General features: G+C 35.2%; 1 protein-coding gene across 1 annotated transcript; it reads right to left on the reverse strand.

Moving 5' to 3' along the window:
- Positions 1-897: 897 nt before the first annotated feature.
- Positions 898-11,692, reverse strand: LOC104095007 (magnesium transporter MRS2-I-like). Its single transcript, XM_009601034.4, has 11 exons — positions 11,133-11,692; positions 10,116-10,145; positions 6,228-6,378; positions 5,961-6,082; positions 4,549-4,623; positions 2,657-2,881; positions 2,493-2,537; positions 1,703-1,747; positions 1,589-1,618; positions 1,344-1,463; positions 898-1,240 (listed from the first exon to the last, which is right to left on the reverse strand). The coding sequence occupies exons 1-11, from the start codon at positions 11,382-11,384 to the stop codon at positions 1,154-1,156; spliced, it is 1,182 nt and encodes a 393-aa protein (XP_009599329.1). The 5' UTR covers positions 11,385-11,692; the 3' UTR covers positions 898-1,153.
- Between the last annotated feature and the right edge of the window lie 8,322 nt (positions 11,693-20,014).

The following is a 20,014-nucleotide window of genomic DNA, read 5'->3' on the forward strand; positions in this document are numbered from 1 at the left end:
GGAGGTGAGATTGACGAGGATGTCACACACCGTATTGGGGTGGGGTGGATGAAGTGGAGGTCCGCATCTGGGGTCCTGTGTGACAAGAGAGTGCCACCGATACTCAAAAGTAAGTTTTACAAAGTGGTGGTTAGACCGGCCATGATGTAGTGGGCTGAGTGTTGGTCTGTTAAGAACTCACATATCCAGAAGATGAAAGTAACATAAATGAGATGTTGAAATGGATGTGCAGGCACACTAGGACAGGTAAGATTAGGAATGAAGATATTCGGGAGAAGGTGGGCGTGGCTCCCATTGATGACAAGATGCGGGAAGCGAGGCTCAGATGGTTCGGACACGTACAAAGGAGAAGCCCAGATACTCCGGTAAGGAGGTGTAAGCGGACTGGCTTTGGAGGGAACGAAAAAAAGGTAGAGGATTGCCTAAGAAGTATTGGGGAGAGGTGATCAGGCAGGACATGGCGAGACTTCAGATTTTCAAGGACATGACCCTTGATAAGAAGTTGTGGAGGTCGAGTATTAGGGTTGTAAGTTAGGAGGTAGTTGAGTCTTTCCTTACTTCATACCTTTGCGAGGCTAGACTAATAGGGTTTTTGTCGGAGTCAATTAGTAAAAATGTTGCGTCTTACTACTCTTTCATTTTCCATAGTGCCGGATCTATGTACTGTCTATCGCTTTTGCTTTGCATCTACTTTCTCACTTTCATGATGTTATTTTTCCTATGGTTTCTATTGGTGGTACTGATATTGTCTCTTTTCGTTTTCTTGAACCGATGGTCTTTCGGAAACAAACTCTCTACTCACTCGGGGTAGGGGTAAGATCTACATACACACTAAACCTCACCGGACCCCAGTAGTGGGATTTTACTAGATCTTTGTTGTAAAGCTTTTGGCTGTGATTAACACAAGTACAATTGTGAAGCTTTCATATACTACAAGAATATGACAGAGTAAGTCCTGCAGTAGATCTCAAGCTTGTTTATCCAATAACAGTGAAGAAATGTCATGATATTGGAAAATATTATGGCCATTAACAGCTTGGATATGCTGTATGGTTCCTTTCAGATGGGCCATCAAATGTATCCGCATTGTGTTCTAGACATGGGCAAAAGCTTTTTTTTGCTCGCCATCGCATCTGCCTTCACTCGATAGACCTCATGATCCAACAAGCCCTTTGAAACGAGCGTAAGAGATTATAAATATGAAAAGCACGGCAGAGATGATAGCACTAATGATTACCACCTGCACAGAAGCATTAAACCATCCATCAACCAAATAGCGTCTGTTTTTCAACCAGGTATAGTACTCAGACAATCATACTGACGCCACAAAGTTTCAAACTTACCCATTTAAACATGTAACCATGACCATTATTCCAAGAATATGGGATGTTCATCCCAAAAATCGCAGCAATCAAAGAGTAGATAGACATACACACAGTTCCGGAACTGAGAAAAAGTTCTAACTGCAGCCAACATGACAAAAGCACAAATGAGCATAGAGACAACTCTAATCGTGAGATTCAACGAGATTGAAAAGAGATAAAATGAAAGATAGGTAGGGGATTTAGATATTTCCAAAGGAGAGCACCTGGATGAGCTGATTTCGATGATTGTCCAGCTGAAATAAGAAGCATAAGTTTTACATCATTATGTATTCAGATGAATCACATCAAACTGAAAATTATCTTGGCATTTTAACTACCTGAATATTTATGTAATCTTCTGTGTTATCAATATATTCCCGTAGCTGCAAATTAAAATAGACAAATGTTAGCTGGAAAATGAAGATAAAGAACACTCAACATGTCACTCAAAACTGAAAATTTCCAAAGAACAAAATCTAAAAGATCACGGCATTTCCACCCATCTAGTGGACATGACAGAAAGTCCATTATTTGGAACAAATGCTAAGAAGTACAGGAAACTGAAGGGAGAGGCATAGTATTGAATGAAGGGATTCAATGAAAGCAACAAACACTAGTCCACATAGAGATCCCATTACCCAGACGATGGAAGGTCTCCTCTCTATTCACAAGAATCACAACCCTCTCACAATTACTTCATTTTTCAACATTTGCTTAAGTCAGAATAATTTGACCTGATTTGTTGTGTATCTTAAGACTCTTTGTATCTTAAGACTCACGAAAGAAAAGGTAAAAGAAAGCAATGGCAATTCAGGGTTCATAAAGAAGGAATATCTATATCTAAACATAAGGAGGCTTAATGGCTCCCTCCGACAATCTGCACTATTCAGTCGTTAACAATGGAACTTCAGAGGCAAGCATACTACTACCACTAAAGACTCTAATAGCCATCTGAAGTAATGACGTATCTCTACTATATAGCACATTGACCAAATTTATAGCACATTGACCAAATTTAAAGAAGATTGTCAAACATAAAATCCACAAAAACACACAAGGGACTAAAGGTTCTAAAAGGCTTTGCCAGCTTAATATATCCAACTCCACAAGAGGGCAAAACTTGCATACCGTAGTTAGTTTATTAAATGTGCTATCAATTTGCCCGAAGTAAGCCTGCAAGAAAGAAAAACACTTCCTTGTAAGTAGGGCTCAAAATGCTTTCTTTTTTCAACTTTTCCTTCTCCTAGGTTATAACAAATGATGCCAAAATGATGCCATTAGAAGAAGTTTACCTCCAATAACATTTCAAGCTCTTCGACATCATTCTCATCCCCGCGAAATGTTGCAATACTAGCTCTACTAGCCCTGGATATCTTTGAGCCAATGGTAGGTGAAGCAAAAAACCAACTGGCTGCACCTGATCCACTTACAGGTGATGCACCGGCCAATTTTCTTGACAAATAAAGGTCAGCCATATCATCATCATCATCCAGTAGTTGCTCAAGCTCATCTCTCACCTGCAATTACACAAAGAAGCAACCATAATGAGTTGATGACAGTTCAGTGCACAGCGGACCAAAGGATTGCAAGGGCAGGTGGGAGCGTTGATACTACATTGCTCATCTATTCTGCCGGTTGTTTAGACATATACATAGTCTGTCTAAACAACTGTATAATCAACTTGTGTTTTTTAAACTATGTGATTTCCTTTTCTTTTAAAGGTTGTTTAAACAACCACGGATTGTTTATCATAAACAACCTGCTATTTTTAAACAATCATGTGGTTTCTTTTTTGAGTTGTTTATGAAACGCTTGAGGATTTCCTATTTCTTTTTGGGTGGAATTTTGGGTTTTATATTTAGGGGCCTTTGTATAAATAAACGAACTTTTAGAAATTTTAGTTTTCCTTGAAATCAATGCAGACTTAGCTAAAGATAGGGCACAATGGAAGAGAAAAATCAATATAGGTGATACCTACTAGTTGTGAATAGGTTCTAGACTTGGTGGAGAACTTCTATTATTATTATTATTTTTTTTGCTATTATTATTATTATTTATATATTTATCTTTTTTACTTACTTTTATTTTATTTTGGTAATGATGATGATGAGTCGAGCTAAATGAAAGAAATGAGGATTCATATCGCCTGACCCCAACTTGTTTGGGACTGAGGCACAATTGTTATTGTTATTATTGTTTTTAGTTTTAAATGAGATCAAACCTCATTAACCACTAATCCAAAAAAAGTTCTTTTTACCTAAAGTTTAAATCTTAAGTCCATTTACCTTTAAAAGAGGACTCAATAGACCCTTTAAATTGAAGGACTCACGCACTCTAACAGGTCTTCAATAGTAAAAAGAATATGATAAAGATATGTACATTAGATTCAACAGAGAACTATAATATTGACGAGACAAAACACTTTGGAGTATGCAAGGAGCGTAATAATCCAACTGCAATAAAATCATTCCATTACAGATATTATTGTTAATAAGAGTAGAAATCAAGGGCACGCGTAAGTTGAAGCTATTCACATAGTATATCAAAATGGAGTAGAGCCCCAAGGCTTTGGTTCGGGCAAAAAATAGTACAGCATGAGAAGTGTTGTCAGCGCATTTCACGAGTTTAAAAAACTTAGTGGTAACACCACGTCTGGCATTTCAGTGGAGAAGAGCGACGAATCCCATTATCCACCAAGTTTTGAGGATAAAACAGCAGATTTCTTGGTCATCAAAACAATATATCAAAATGGAGAAAAAGGAAGAATGTTTCATATAATGGGTCACGATTCTAATATCTACATGTTAATCATGTATGAGCATTGAACTTCTTATTGGCTTATTGCTAAATTTAAGATGATTACCAAGTTATTATTTTCCCCCTTTTCCTGGTGCGGAGGTGGCAGCTTCTAGACAACGATCTATCTCCAAGAAATTTGGATATCCTAGCCGCATATATTTATATGGAAAAAAAGGCTGGATTCAGTGGTCATGAAAAGACATTTTTAATGAAATAAAGCTATATTATAAAATGTCTCTCTTAACAAAATATCCTCAAAAATCCAAAGACAAAAAAGTTCAAAGGATTTAAATATTGTTCAGCCAATTAAAACACACTAACAAAAATGATAACGTAAACAAGAAAGTTAACGCCAATGTCACTTAAATAATAGGTAAGACATAACCTTTTGTACGCGAGCAGTCAACCGTGTCATTTGACTCTTTAATTTCCGCACTCTATCCAGATTACGGCTACTAATCTGCATTAAACATTATTTGGGAAAAATTACCCCATGAAAGACAGATAAAACTCTAGCAATTAACCTTCTAAAGATTGCAGACGCAGAGACATCAACATATATGTGCATGCAGGAGATTAAGGGTGAGGATCAAGAAAAGGGAACCACGTAACAAAAAGAATCTCAAGATTCTTAACATGAAAAGAAACATTTCAAACTTTCAAATGCAGTACAAAACCAAACTTGTTGATGTTAGTAGCTGGCGTCTAAGCTATCCCATGGATCCAAACAAAACTTTACAAGGACAAACCGCAGGAAACGGACACAATGTCCAAGATGCCAAAAAACACCAAAAGGCACTGAATTTAGATATACCAAAAACTAAGAAAACAATATATATTCTTTTTTTTTTGAGATGGTAACATGAAAACAATATATATTCTACTTTTTTTATAAGTAGAAATTATATGTATTCGTCCGATGGAACCTTCCATAGAAATACACAGAGGTGAGTAAAGAGGGGGGGGGGAGTAAAATAAAAGAAGACGCATACTAGTCCGTGATGAGGTAGTATGGCCTGCATCCTATATTATCCTTTAAGAAGTAAATATGACCATGTTTTACTCCAAAAACTATCAAAAGTTTTCTGTGATATAACATGCATATGAAGGATACTCATTCTATAATTAACACTAGCGGAAAGAAGAAGTAATGAAAATTTTCTTTGGGCATAGTTCAATCGTTCCTCATTTCAGAAGATGTACAAGAGAGTCCAAAGAATATTTCATATGGCAAGGAATTTACAAAAACAAAAATAACTACAATTGCTACTGTATAAAAAGGAATTACCTTTATATTATTTACTGTTAATAATAAAGTGTTATCTGGGGTAGAGACAGTCCAACACTTTATGGTGTCTCGTTTTCTTTACCTTATAATTCCTAGTTGAATTTTATGGTGTCTTGTTTTCTTTAGAAGATAACAATGGCCAAAATAAAAAAGATAGGGTAACAAAAAGAAAAAAAGAAAAAGAAAAAGCAGACCAAGAAATAGGATCTTGGTTCACATAGACAACTAAAAAACTTGAAAGTTGAAATAGAAAGTTTCCAAGCATACACATGCACAAATAGACATGTAAATTATCTTTTCGTTAATGTGTATACGGTGAAAAGTTAGGGATTGTGAGTCATCAATAAAAATATAACTGGAAATTTAGGATAAACGAGGAAAAAAAGAAAAGATAAGAATATTTACTAAAGGATTTTCCCTCTAGGGATGGAAGACCTATGTCCTTTAGCATACTGTAGCGCAAATGTAGCAATGTAAACACTAAACAGATTAATATTTCATGCACAGACCTTTGATGTTAGCATGTCTAAAGCAGGGTAAACAGCAGTTTCCAATTCTAATGTGCGAGCAGCAAGGTAACTACAGATGGCTTCCAAAGCAACCTCTAGAGCTCGGAATTCAAATGGAGACTCTGCATTGTGTTTGGCACAAGATAAAGAGTCAGCATACTCACCAAAAGAACGTGAATAATATACAAAGAAATGAGAAGCATGAGCTCGAGAATCAAATATGAGAAATTCACAAGTACAGAAAATTGAGAATGATAAGACGAAAACCATCTTCTTCAGTTGTTTCAATATCATGCTGAACATTCGTATCTTTTTCCTCTCTCTGATCTTCACGATTTGCATTCATTGGTTTCAGCCGCCTTCTAAGTTCCTCAACAACAGGAGTAACATTTTCGTCCAATGGATCTCGAAGAATAACCTGTCCACTAGAACATTTAGAAATAGTCTTGTATGTGGGGCTGATTCAATAAAAGAAAGTTACTCATTGTTTACAAGTTGATGTGAATATCCACAATAACCAGATCTAACTGCCCAGATGGAATTTCAATGACCCAGCAATAGTAAAGATGTATGTAATTTTTATACAACAACAATAAAAACATACCCAGTGCGGTCCCGTCCCACTACTGAAGTGGGGAAAGATGTATCTATTTTTTATGAAGATAGTAAAGATGTATGCATGTGCCTCGCCCTTTTTATAAGAGTATGCATTCTCCTCACCAGAGAGTGGGAGGGGTCTCAGACCATTTTCCGTTCAAGATGGAGTTGCAACAGGGGTCGGCACTTAGCCCTTTTTTATTTGCCCTGACGATGGACGTACTCACTCGCCACATCCAAGAGGAGGTGCCGTGGTGCATGTTATTTGCAGACGGCATTCTTTTGATTGACGAGACGCGAGACGGTGTTAACGCGAGGTTAGAGGTGTGGAGACAGACCCTAAAGTCTAAAGGTTTCAAGATGAGCAGAACCAAGACAAAATACTTGAAGTGTAAGTTTAGAGGTGCTACTCAGGGAGCGGAAGGGGAGGTGAGGCTGGATTCACAAGTCATCCCTAGGAGAGAAAGTTTTAAGTACCTTGGGTCTATTATACAGGGGGATGGGGAGATTGATGAAGATTTCACACATCGGATTGGGGCGGGATGGATGAAATGGAGACTTGTTTCCGATGTTTTGTGTGACAAGAAGGTACCACCAAAACTTAAAGGTATATTTTATAGAATGGCGGTCAGACCAGCTATGTTGTATGGGGCTAAGTGTTGGCCAGTCAAGAGCTCTCACGTCCAGAAGATGAAGGTAGCAGGGATGAGGATGCTGAGATGGATGTGCGGGCACACCAGGTTAGATAAGGTTAGGAATGAAGTTATTCGGGACAAGGTGGGTGTGACCCCTATTAAGGAAAAGATACGGGAAGCACGACTTAGATGGTTTGGACATGTGAGGAGGAGAAGCATAGACGCCCCGGTAAGGAGGTGTGAGAGGTTGACATTGGAGAGCCTTAGGATAGGTAGAGGTAGGCCGAAGAAGAGTTGGGGTGACGTGATTAGGCATGACATGACGCAGCTACAGCTGACCGAGGACATGACCCTTGATAGGAAGATGTGGAGGTCGAGGATTAGGATAATAGGTTAGGTAGTCTATATTATTCATACCGGTAGTGTTAGTGTTAGTACGTACGCATTTGGTTGGTATTAGGTTTCTTTGAATACCTGTTGTTTTTTTCCATTTCGATCATCTTACTATCTTGTTATGTAAGCTGCTTTTACATGGTTTTTCGGTGTTGTACCGTCTTGTTTTCTTGTTATTATTGTGGAACCTATGCTTTCCTGAGCCGAGGGTCTATTGAAAACAACCTCTCTACCTCTACAAGGTAGGGAGGGGTAAGGTCTGCGTACACACTACCCTCCCCATACCCCACTATGTGGGATTATACTGGGTATGTTGTTGTCCTCACCAAAAAATAAGAAAATTAGGAGCCAAGGTCAAATCAGAATGGTAGGACTGAATCTGACTCATTTTGTCTAATTACAGAGATTAATTTTGTTTATCCCAAATAGATTTCACTCATGTGGCTAAGAATTAAAGGCCAGTGTACTCATTCATGTTGAGTTGAATTCAGAAAAATATAGTATAAGCAGGAATTCTAGTCCTACTTGGGATCAAGGTTAATCTAGATTATGATGGAAAAAAAAAACCCAGTTCTTGTCTTCCCTGGATTGACCAAGACCTGAATTAAGACTAATATAGAATCACTCAGTTCAAAGTATGTTTAGATCCGAAAGTAGCAACTAGGGTTCTAAAGTTGACTGAAGTTGCTTCCAGTTCCACCAAATATAGATTAGGGAGCTAGCCTAATCAATATGTAAGTATCATAAAAAGTGTTCAGAAGCAAGGCAAAAAATGATCTTGGTCTTCCAATATATCCTTGAAGAACCTAAAGGATTTAACTTTAAAACCTAATAATCCATTAGAATCAACCTTCAATATTTCAAAGCAGACTTTTTGTTGAATATCTACCTCTCTAATTAAATGTTGGAAAGTCTACTTTACGGTCTTGAAAAGGAAAGCTAAGCTGTCATACTTTTTCAGGGTTTAGTGGAACATGAGATAAAAATCATTTTTCTAGGAATAACTCTATTGGTATTCCTCTATGGTGGACTGGACCAGCATGTATATGACCAAATTCTGGAAATGAAAAAAGAGGACATTTGGAAAGAAAAAACAGAAATGGATGATATAGTTTTGAGCTCAAATGAACATTTTAATCAATTTCAGACTTTGACCAAGATTTTTCAAGTAGGGATTATTTTAGTCGCAGCACAAAATCCCAACTGCTTATCTGAGTTTTGGAAAGCATAGATTGTCCCAAACCTATGTAAACAAGGATGGTTGCAGCAACATGCTGGCCAGTACAAAAATAATAGTCTACTTATGATGAATTACCTGAACTTCCTATGTATGAGCTTCCTAACACATAGCCCATCCTAAAATCCATATAAAGGATGAGGTTTGTTGTGGCTTAATGAATCGAATTGTGATGAATTTCATGAATTCTGAATTAACTGAAATATCGGCATCCAGGTTTAGTGTTAAATGAGCAACAGGTTCCATAACATTGTGGGGCCTGGAAGGACAAAGTATAAGCAAGGGTTCCCACACCATGAATGGCTGTGGGTGAATAAGTCCCACAATATAGACACCTGGGTGTGATGCTACATAAAAGGGCTCCCACATCTTATTGGACATATGAGATAATGAACTACCACAAGAGTCATATTCAAGTAGATAGTTCAGCATAGGCGCATTGATAGGAAAGTAACCACAATTAGTGGATGCCTAAAATAGGAGGAGAGACTAAGTTGACAAGGACAACTTTACAATCTTCTTACCGCAATGATATACAACACTTCCGTTACACTCGTAGAATTAGGTCTAATAAAGTAAACATGCCATAAAAATATGAGGGTTAGAGAGCATGTGGTCTAGATGGTATAAAAAATATCGATAGTATCCAATAGAGATTTACAAGTTAAGACCAGTCAAGGTGATATTCTCAATGAAAGATTTCAGCATGTCATTCACGAAGACCTAAACACATTCAGAAGCTAATCCTGCAACAACTTATACAAAATGCTTGTAAAAGCATCCTGCTATCCTTTTTTCCTAAATAGAATACAGTTACATGTCCTTGTATTATTTATTAAAAGTACATGTCCTAGTATTATTGAACGGGATCCAAGAGGAAAACGGAAAAGGTAGCATTTTCTTTTACTTCATACAGAAATAAAAGTGAGCCTATCCATCTGGACGATAAAAGATGATACACAAATTGTCGTTATCCAGTCTTTGTCCCCTTGTGATGTCCCAACTCCTAACTTGAAATGATGAAAGTCAAACATAAGATTTTGCAACACACAACAAATGCTATCGTCTCAGTAATGAGAAACTGCTAGCACAACTATCATTCAGCAAATTGACGGTATACTAGAATAGTTAAACCTCAAGTGAATTGGCAAGATCAGTGACTGCATCCTCACTTCGAAAACAAACAAAATGTAGTTCCATAGACTCCATAAATACAATTATTAGAAATTTAACTAACTTTATAAAAGAGAAGTGCAGAAAACAAGAAGCTTTACCAAAAAGAACATAAATTACCTCTTCAGATGTAATAATAGCCTTGATATGCTGCCCTTAATCACAATAGAATAAAAGATGCAACGATCAGTAAACAAGATACTTGAAAAGGAAAAATGAAAGTCAAAGTTAAAATGTCAACCAACAAGCAAACTGGGAAAAAGCAGCTATAAATCGGCTTCCATCTTTTATTACAAAGGAGAAGTTAATTTACTACAATTACTTATGGAAACAAAAAGGAAACAAATTTCAAAAACTTTAGCATATTATCTCCTAATACAGAGTACACATTCCAACAACTACGTCTCAGTGACAAAACTGAGAACGGCTTTATAATTCTCAATATTCATTTTGCTGCATTTCAACCCGTTTCATTCAAACAACAACTAAGCCTCAGTCTCAAACAAGTTCAGGTCAGCTAATCACTGCCCACATTAATCAATTTAAATCAACGCATGCCAATATAATGCAAATACAAATAAAAAGTGTTAGACGCTCTGTATATTTTCTAAATGTATAAATCTCCGAAAGGTAAAAATACTCAATAATTAGAGATAAGTTCAAATCCAAGCAGAGGCAAAAAAAATACTAGATGATTTCATTCCATTTGTCTAAACCTTGGTAGGTAGAGTTACCCAATACCTATGCGGGTGTAAGGTAGCAGCTACTCAATGGAATATGACCCGAACACCACAGTCATAAAGAAAATACTCAATAATTCGAGATAAGTTAACATCCCATCGGAAGCAAAACATACTGTAGGATATTTCTTCTCATCTGCCTAAGTCTTGGTAGGCATACTTTCTCGCTATCTGTGCTGCTGGTAGGAGGCAACAGGCATCCTTAGTTTTGACAGGTGAATTCCGACATAAAATTTTAGAAAAAATTAAATAAAATTTACATGTTTGTAAACTACATAAAAAGTTTTATAAGTCACAATAATTAACAATTAAAACTATTTTGCCACATAAATTGGGATGGAGGGAGTATTAGGCAAATAATTCCAGATTACCAATAAGAAAAAAAAAAACAAATCACCTCCAAATTGAGAACAATAGCTCTTTCACGTCCTAGAATAGTGGAAGGGTAAGATAGTAGCGGATCGAGAATGCGAAGATCGCGAGCGTGAATTTGCACGCGATGCATGATCGCATACTTATCAACATCTAAAACAGTCTCCAAACCGGAAGCATCCATCAGAAGCCAACTCCGTGACCCGGTACCTTTCTTCTTCAACCCGACTACTTGACCCGGATCCATCACCGGCACCACTTCTCGACCCATCACCATTAACCATTACCTAAAAAACCTCAATTTCAATACTCTATAAATTTACTTAACATATGCATATGCCAATTTTTTATTTTTTATTTTTGTAATTTGTATGTGTATGATATGAATGTGTATTAAATACTTTGTTCTGTTGTTTTTTCTTTACAAACCCTAATTGAATGAACTGATTAGGGTTTTTTAGAGTATGAGGAAAATCTATAAGGATCACATCGCTATATATGCAGAGAGAGAAAGAGGAGAATCTGTATTTTGATGAATGAGGAAAACTGAGAAGAAGCTTTATTTTTGCTGTTCTATTGTTTACCTCTTTTTGTAAAAAAGCAAATTCCTTTTTGTTAGTATTTGAATTTCGTTTTCGGGCCAGAAAATGGCAAAACTTGTCCCTATTGTTTTGGTAGATTTAATATAGCTACCTAAATATAGTCTTGAGCGATTTTACTCCATTATGTTTATCAAAAGTTAACGTTTTGATCTCCATTAAATATTTTATAAATTCCAGTAATTAGATCTATAGCTTATTTGGTCAAGTTTCTTTTTGGCCAAAAACACAAACTCTAAAGTTTGAGGTGTTTGGCCAAACTTTTAGAAGGAAAAAAAAGTATTTTGAGTAGTAGCAGAAGTAGCTTTTGAGAAGTAGAAAAAATAGATTCTGCACTTTTTCAAAAAGCACTTTGAGAAAATTACACTAAAAAATATTTTTTTAAAACTTGACCAAATACTAATTACTGCTCAAAAGTATTTTTTAAATTAAATAACTAAATACAAATTGTTTCTCACCAAAAATATTTTTAAGAGAAAAATATTTTTCAAAATAAACTGATTTTAGAAGCTTGGCCAAACATGTTATTAATGAGATTATGAGAAGATGAATATATATATATATATATATATATATCAAATCTCAGTTACACCAATAACTATATAGACACAAAAAATAGCAGAAATTACACCTAAAAAAAACTATGTCAAACACTATCTATAGACCAACAATATCAAAAATTGCAGTATATTGCACCTCCAAATGATGAAATCCCATTTTTTTAATAGTTTCCGTTAAATCTAATAACTAGAGTTTGTTAAATATTTGACGGAGGACAAACTAAAAGGACCAAAATTGTTCATATGTATATTTAAGGGACTATTTTAGACACACTTCTAAATATAAAGGACTATTTTGTCATTTTCTCAAAGTTCTTATAAGATATTCAAGTGGGCCCGACTTCTTTTTATCAATTTTCATTTGGAACCACAGATTTTGTAGGGAGGGTATTTAAGGACTTAGATTCTGTCTTTACTTAGGTCAATAATCATCATTAATAAATAAGTAATCAACAGGGTGAGGTCAAACTAGAATAGGTTTCAACTTAATTGTACAAGTATTTCATTTCAAATGAATGTCTTGACTTATCATTTTGTCGTTTTTCTCATAATTGACTCCTAATTGAACTGCATATCTTGTCCTTTTCTTATTTTGTTGACTATGAATTTGGTTGTCTCACTATTTTAAAGTTTTTATAATCCCTTTAGAATGTCTCCACCCAAGAATTAACTTGATGTTATGAAAATAATTATATTGTGAATGTCCATTTATTACTTTACTATAGATAATGTTCCTGAAGAAGATTATTCATTTAGTACACTGTTGAAGTTTATCTACAAGCAGCTTATGCAGACAGGTTGCAAGCAGCTCAATAAAATGATTTGCAGCAGCTTCTTATTAAACATGCAGGTTGCAAGCAGCTCATGCAGACAGCTTACAAGCAGCTAAAGAAAAGCCTTGCAGTTGCTTCCTGAAAAGCCTCGCAACTGCTTCCTTTCTTCTATAAATAGAGGAGTTTTCAGTTCATTATGGACATAAGTTTGAAGTTTGAATAATATATCAGTTTCTCTCTATACTTGTCTTTACTTTACAGTTTTTATTTTAAAACACGTTATCAGCACGAGACTCTGCCATCTCGGGCAAATACTTTGAAAGTATCACAGGTACGAATTTTCTTATTCTAAATAATGTCAAATCTTTCTAAACTTGAATTTGTAGCCCTGCATATATCGGGCAAAAGCTACATGTCTTGGGTGCTTGATGTCGAAACTCATCTTGATGCGATGAGTTTGACAGATACCATCAAGGACAAAAATCAGGCATCAAACCAAGAATGTGCCAAAGCAATGATATTCCTACGCCATCACCTTGATGAGGGCCTGAAAATGGAATATCTTACTGTTAAAGATCCAGTCATAATGTGGGATAATTTGAAAGATAGATATGACCACCTGAAGATGGTCGTTCTTCCATAGGCACGTTATGATTAGACTCATCTAAGGCTACAAGATTTTAAATCTATCAGTGAGTATAATTCTGCTGTGTTCAGAATTATCTCCCAATTAAAACTATGTGGTGTTAATATTACTGATCATGATATGTTGGAGAAAACTTTCACCACTTTTCATGCATCGAATATGCTCTTGCAGCAGCAATATCGAGAAATGGGATTCAAAAAGTATTCTGAACTTATCTCACATCTTCTTGTAGCCGAGCAACATAATGGGCTATTAATGAAAAACCATGAAAGCCGACCTACTGGTTCTTGTCCATTCCCTGAAGTGAATGAGACGAACTTCCACCAAGCTAAGCGTGGAAGAGGACGTGGCCCCAGTCATGGTCATGGCCCTGGTCGGAGAAGAAACTCTAATCATGGTAATAATAATGCACCAAAGAACCCTCCTCATCACCAGCAGTGGAAAAGAAAGGAACAAAAGTATGAAGCGGTGCAAGCAGCAAAGTCAGAAAATGCATGCTATAAATGTGGAGGAAAAGGGCACTGGTCACGTACATGTCGTACGCCAAAGCACCTGGTTGAGTTGTATCAAGCCTCCCTGAAGAAGACAGAGAAAAATGCTAAAGCGAATTTTATTTCTGAAGATAATTTAGACTTCATGCATTTGGATGTAGCTGATTACTTTGTACTCCCAGAAGGAGAAACAAGTCATGTGATCGGTAGTGAATATGTAGAGATGTAAATATTTTAATTTTTGTTGTTTGTAGTAAATAGTATGGTTATGTAATAGTTGTACATAAATAAAAGTTATGCTTTGATAATAATGTTTACTATCATATTTATTTTGTTTATGTCATTTTGAAGAATATGGATAATCCTCAAATTATGTTTGCATCAAAGACCAATCATGAAGATATTTGTGTAATTGATAGTGGAACAACTTATGCCATATTCAAAGATCAGAAATACTTTTCTTATTTGCATAAGGAAAAAGCAAATGTTTCTACATTTTTTGGTAATATAAGTTTGATTGAATGCTCCGGAAGAGCTATTATTCTCCTCTAAGTCCCGAAGAAACTTGTTGAGTTTTATGGATATCCGTCGAAATGGGTATCATGTTGAGACGATAGATGAAATGAATATGGAATATCTTTGTATTACAAAGAATGTTTATGGCCATAAGTGCATTGTAGAAACGTTACCAACTTTATCTTCTGGATTATACTATTCAAAGATTAGTACAGTTGAAGCACACTCTATCGTAAATCGAAAGTTTACTGATTCAAATACTTTTGTACTTTGGCATGGCCGTTTGGGCCATCATGGATCAATAATGATGAGGCGAATTACTGAAAATTCGAGTAGGCATCCATTAAAAAACTTGAAGATGCTTACAAATGTTGAATTTTCTTGTGATGTTTGTTATCAAGGCAAAACGATCACTAGACCATCACCAATGAAGGTTGGCATTGAATCCCTTGCCTTTTTAGAACGTATACTTGGGGATATATGTGGACTTATTCACCCACCAAGTGATTTGTTTAGATATATTTTGGTCCTAATAGATGTATCTGCAAGATAGTCTCATGTGTGCCTACTATCATCTCGCAACCTGGCATTTGCAAAGCTATTAGCCCAAATAATTCGATTAAGGGCACAATTCCCAAATTATCCTGTAAAAGCTATTCGCCTTGATAATTCTGGAGAATTCGCATCTCAAGCTTTTGATGATTATTGTCTATCAGTTGGGATAAAAGTTGAACATCATGTAGCTTATGTTCATACTCAAAATGGCCTTGCATAGTCATTTATTAAACACCTGCAATTGATAGCAAGACCACTACTTATGAAAACAAAATTGCCCACTACTGTTTGGGGCCATGCTATCTTGCATGCAACATCACTTATCCGTCTCAGACCGACACATTATAATAAATATTCTCCGTCACAATTAGTTTTTGGTCATGAACCAAATATTTCCCATCTACGAATTTTTGGATGTGGTTACAGCTTATCTGTACGGGTCACTTGATAATGAGATTTACAAGAAAATTCCTGAAAGATTTAAAATGCCTGAAGCATATTCGAATTCTCGGGAAATATATTCAATCAGATTACAAAGACCTTTGTACGGTTTAAAGCAATTTGGGCGCATGTGGTATAATCGCCGTAGGAAATATTTACTGAAAGAGGGTTACATAAATGATGTTATTTGTCTATGTATTTTTATAAAGAAAATGGCATTAGAATTTGTTATACTTGCTGTTTATGTTGATGACATAAATCTTGTTAGAACTCCAGAAGAGCTCCAAAAGGCAATTGAATATCTTAAGAAAGAATTTGAGATGAAAGATCTTGAAAAGACAAAACTTTGTCTTGGACTGCAAATTGAACATTTAGCAAACATGATCTTTATGCATCAATCTGCCTATACAGAAAGGGTCTTAAAACGCTTTTACATGGACAAAGCGCACCCATTGAGTACACCAATGGTTGTTCGATCACTTGAAGTGAATAAAGACCCGTTTCGACCTCCAGAAGAGGATGAGGAACTCCTTGGTCCTGAAACACCCTATCTCTGTGCAATTGGCGCACTTATGTATCTTGCTAATGCTACAAGGCCTGACATAGTATTTTCTGTTAATTTACTAGCAAGATATAGCTCTTCTCCTACTCGGAGACATTAGAATGGGGTTAAGCATATTTTGCGACATTTAAAGGGAACTCTTGATATGGGTTTGTTTTATGCTAACAAAGGTAGTGCATATCTTGTTGGTTATACAGATGCAGGTTATTTATCTGATTCCCATAAAGCTCCATCTCAAACCGGGTATGTGTTTACATGTGGAGGTACTACCATATCATGGCGCTCCACAAAGCAGTCAATTATTGCTATTTCTTCAAATCATGCTGAGATAATAGTTATTCATGCAGGTAGGGAATGCGTATGGTTGAGATTAGTGATTCATTTTATTCAAGAAAAATGTGGTTTAGAGTGTGATAAAAGATCCACAATTTTATACGAAGACAATACTGCATGCATAGCCCAATTGAAGGGAGGATTTATAAAAGGAGATAGAAAGAAGCACATTTCACCAAAATTATTCTACACACACGATCTTCAGAAAAATAGTGATATTAATGTGCAACAAATCCATTCAAGTGACAATCCGGCAGATTTATTTACTAAATCTTTGTCAACTTCAACTTTTGAGAAGATGGTATACAAGATTGGAATGCAGAGTCTCAAATATTTGAAACAAGGTTTTCATTAGGGGGAGTAAAATACGCGATGTACTTTTTTTTTTCTTACTAAGATTTTTTCCCACATGGTTTTTCTTATAAGGTTTTTAATGAGGCAGTTAGAAATGCGTATTACTAAATATGTGTACTCTTTTTCCTTCACTAGGATATTTTCCACTGAGTTTTTTCTAGTAAGGTTTTAACGAGGCACAATACCTTTTAATGAACATCCAAGGGGGAGTGTTATGAAAATAATTATATTGTGGATGTCCATTTATTACTTCGCTATAGATAATCTTCCTGAAAAAGATTATCCATTTAGTACTTTGTTGAAATTTATCTACAAGTAGCTGATGCAGGCAGGTTGCAAGCAGCTCAATGAAATGATTTGCAGCAACTTCTTATTAAACAGGCAGGTTGCAGGCAGCTCATGCAGACAACTAGCTAAAGAAAAGCCTTGCAGTTGCTTCCTGAAAAGCCTCGCAACTGCTTCCTTTCTTCTATAAATAGAGGAGTTTTCAGTTCATTATGGACATAAGTTTGAAGTTTGAATAATATATCAGTTTCTCTCTATACTTGTCTTTACTTTACAGTTTTTATTTTATAACACTTGAGTTATTTTTGCTTTACTGTGTACTAGTCCACTTTAATCTTTTTTCTTAATTTATGGTTTGAGATACCAATAAATATATATTTTTTGTTAGCTTTAATTTTTATTTTGGGATTCTGAGAAATTAAATTTGTACCGCATAATTGATAACTATGAAATGATGTAACTTTTTTTTATTCCCTCCCTCCGAGAGCTCCCCACCTTGCTTTTGGGGTGACTCGAACTCACAATCTATTGGTTGGAAGTGGAGGGTGCTCACCACTAGAGCAAACCACTCTTATCTAAAATGATGTAACTTATAATTATATGTAGTTAGGTATTTACTAATGAATTTAGACATTTATCTTAGTGCTTCCTTGCTTACTGTGATTTAGGGGTGTAAATAGGTCGGGTTGGTTCGGATTTTCTAATTACCAAACCAAACCAATTATATCGGGTTATTAAATCTAAATACCAAACCAAACCAATAAAAGTCGGATTTTTTAATCTCGTCTTTTCTCGGATTTTCAGTTTTTTTCGAATTTTTCATAAAGTTTTCATAGCATAAAACATAAAATTTGTGCTCCAATTTTTTTTTTTTAATCCTAGTAAGACAGAACTATATAAGGTGTTTTTCAATAAAATAACACAAATATGATATGAATCATGGCATTGTACTAAAATATTCAACAATAAAGATAATAAAATTGCATAAAAATATTACTAATAAGCCATAATGAAAACAAACATAATTTAAAATTACGACTAATAAGTACTACTATTATTTACATGACTAACCACTAAAAGAAAAATAAGTTATACATTTTATCTAAACCATGAAAAAACTAAAAAATAAATATCTAACGTTATTTTCATTCATAGTACAATTGAATTGAATGTTTTATTAGCATTAGTATTGATTTGATTTTGGTTTAGGATTTATTTGAGTTAAACACTTATGAACTATAAAACTTATTGGAGCATCCCAAAATTATAAGCCCAATCTTGAAATAATACGTTAAAAGATAAAACTATAAAAAAATTTAAGAAATATTTATAAACTACACTACAATAAATATTTTTATGTATTAAATATATTTAAAACTTCTATACATATAATATCGGGTTAGTTTTGGTTTCGGTTTGACTTTTTTTAGTTAAAACTAAACCAAACCAAATATGGTCGGGTTTTTTTTTCCAACACCAAACCATAGTCGTTTTTTTTTCTCAGTTTGACGCGGATTATCGGGTTGGTGCGATTTGTCGGTTTCATTTGTACACCCCTACTGTGATTTGTGATTCCTAGACCAGAGAAAAGCTGTTATATTAGGATTATTAAAAGAGCTCCCAGGTTGAAGGCTTAGTATAGAATGATTTTTGTGGGAAGTGGTATTTTTCGGCGTGAAATTCAGATTTGTCCAACCTCAAGCGGGTACCGAACTAAATGAGAAACAAAAAATAATCGTATTGACTTAAACATCCTTTTATTGGTTTTGGTAAATCAAACAAAAGCTTTCGAAAAAAATATCAAATAAATATCAATATCCATCTCTTTTCATGTTATCAAGATGAATAAGGAATATGCTTAAGGCTAAATAAGCATTTACGTGAACCACTAACCTAAGATTCTCTCTACTACAAATATATTCTTTTCTTCTTTTGACAGAACTCTTACATCAACCAATTTGTAAGCATTGTTATAACGCGACATTTTTCAACATAGATTTGACACTAACATCTCAAGGTCAGTGTCACATTAATTAGTTATGAACGTACTAAGAATTTCAGGAAAATAGGTACTCAAATTGTAACCTAATGGTCAATGAGTGGAAGTAAAGATCGAACACTAGCAAAGACAAAAATGTAAGGTGATTTCTTTTCATTTGTCTAAGTTTTGGTAGGCAGAGTTACCCGTACATATGTTGGTAGTAAGGTATAAAGTACACGATAAAATAGTCGAGGTGCATACAAGCTGACCCGAATATCATCGACATAAAGAGAAATAGAACTTTAATCTTTGTTCCATATTATCTTGATTAATATATTGACATGTTATGATAGAACGAGTAGAGAGTGTAATTAACGCATGATTTAACCTGATTTTTTTTTTTATTAATCAACATATTAATAAAAACACTTGAAACCATTTGGTACCATACAATAATACAAAGTCGACAGAAATGAAGTCTGTCAATTATTTGAAGGTTTTTATTATTTCCCACCCAATGTGTTATAATGCACCAAGGCTCTAGCTAATCTAGATTCTCACCGCGTAAGGAGTGGATTATTTGGAGTTGACATACAACATAATAAACTTTTTCAAAGTATAAATATACTACTCCATCCGTTCTAATTTATATGGCGGTGTTCAACTTGACACGGATCTCTCCCTCCTCCCCCCTCTTTCTATTACTCCCTCTGTCCCAAATATTTGTGTGGCCAAGAAATTTTTAGGTCCCCTTCTAAGGTTTATGAGAAAAACTACAAAATGATAATAGAACTTCTCGTACGCAAGGCAG

This window comes from Nicotiana tomentosiformis, chromosome 9, assembly GCF_000390325.3.
Source record: "Nicotiana tomentosiformis chromosome 9, ASM39032v3, whole genome shotgun sequence".
Classification (NCBI taxonomy): Eukaryota; Viridiplantae; Streptophyta; class Magnoliopsida; order Solanales; family Solanaceae; genus Nicotiana; species Nicotiana tomentosiformis.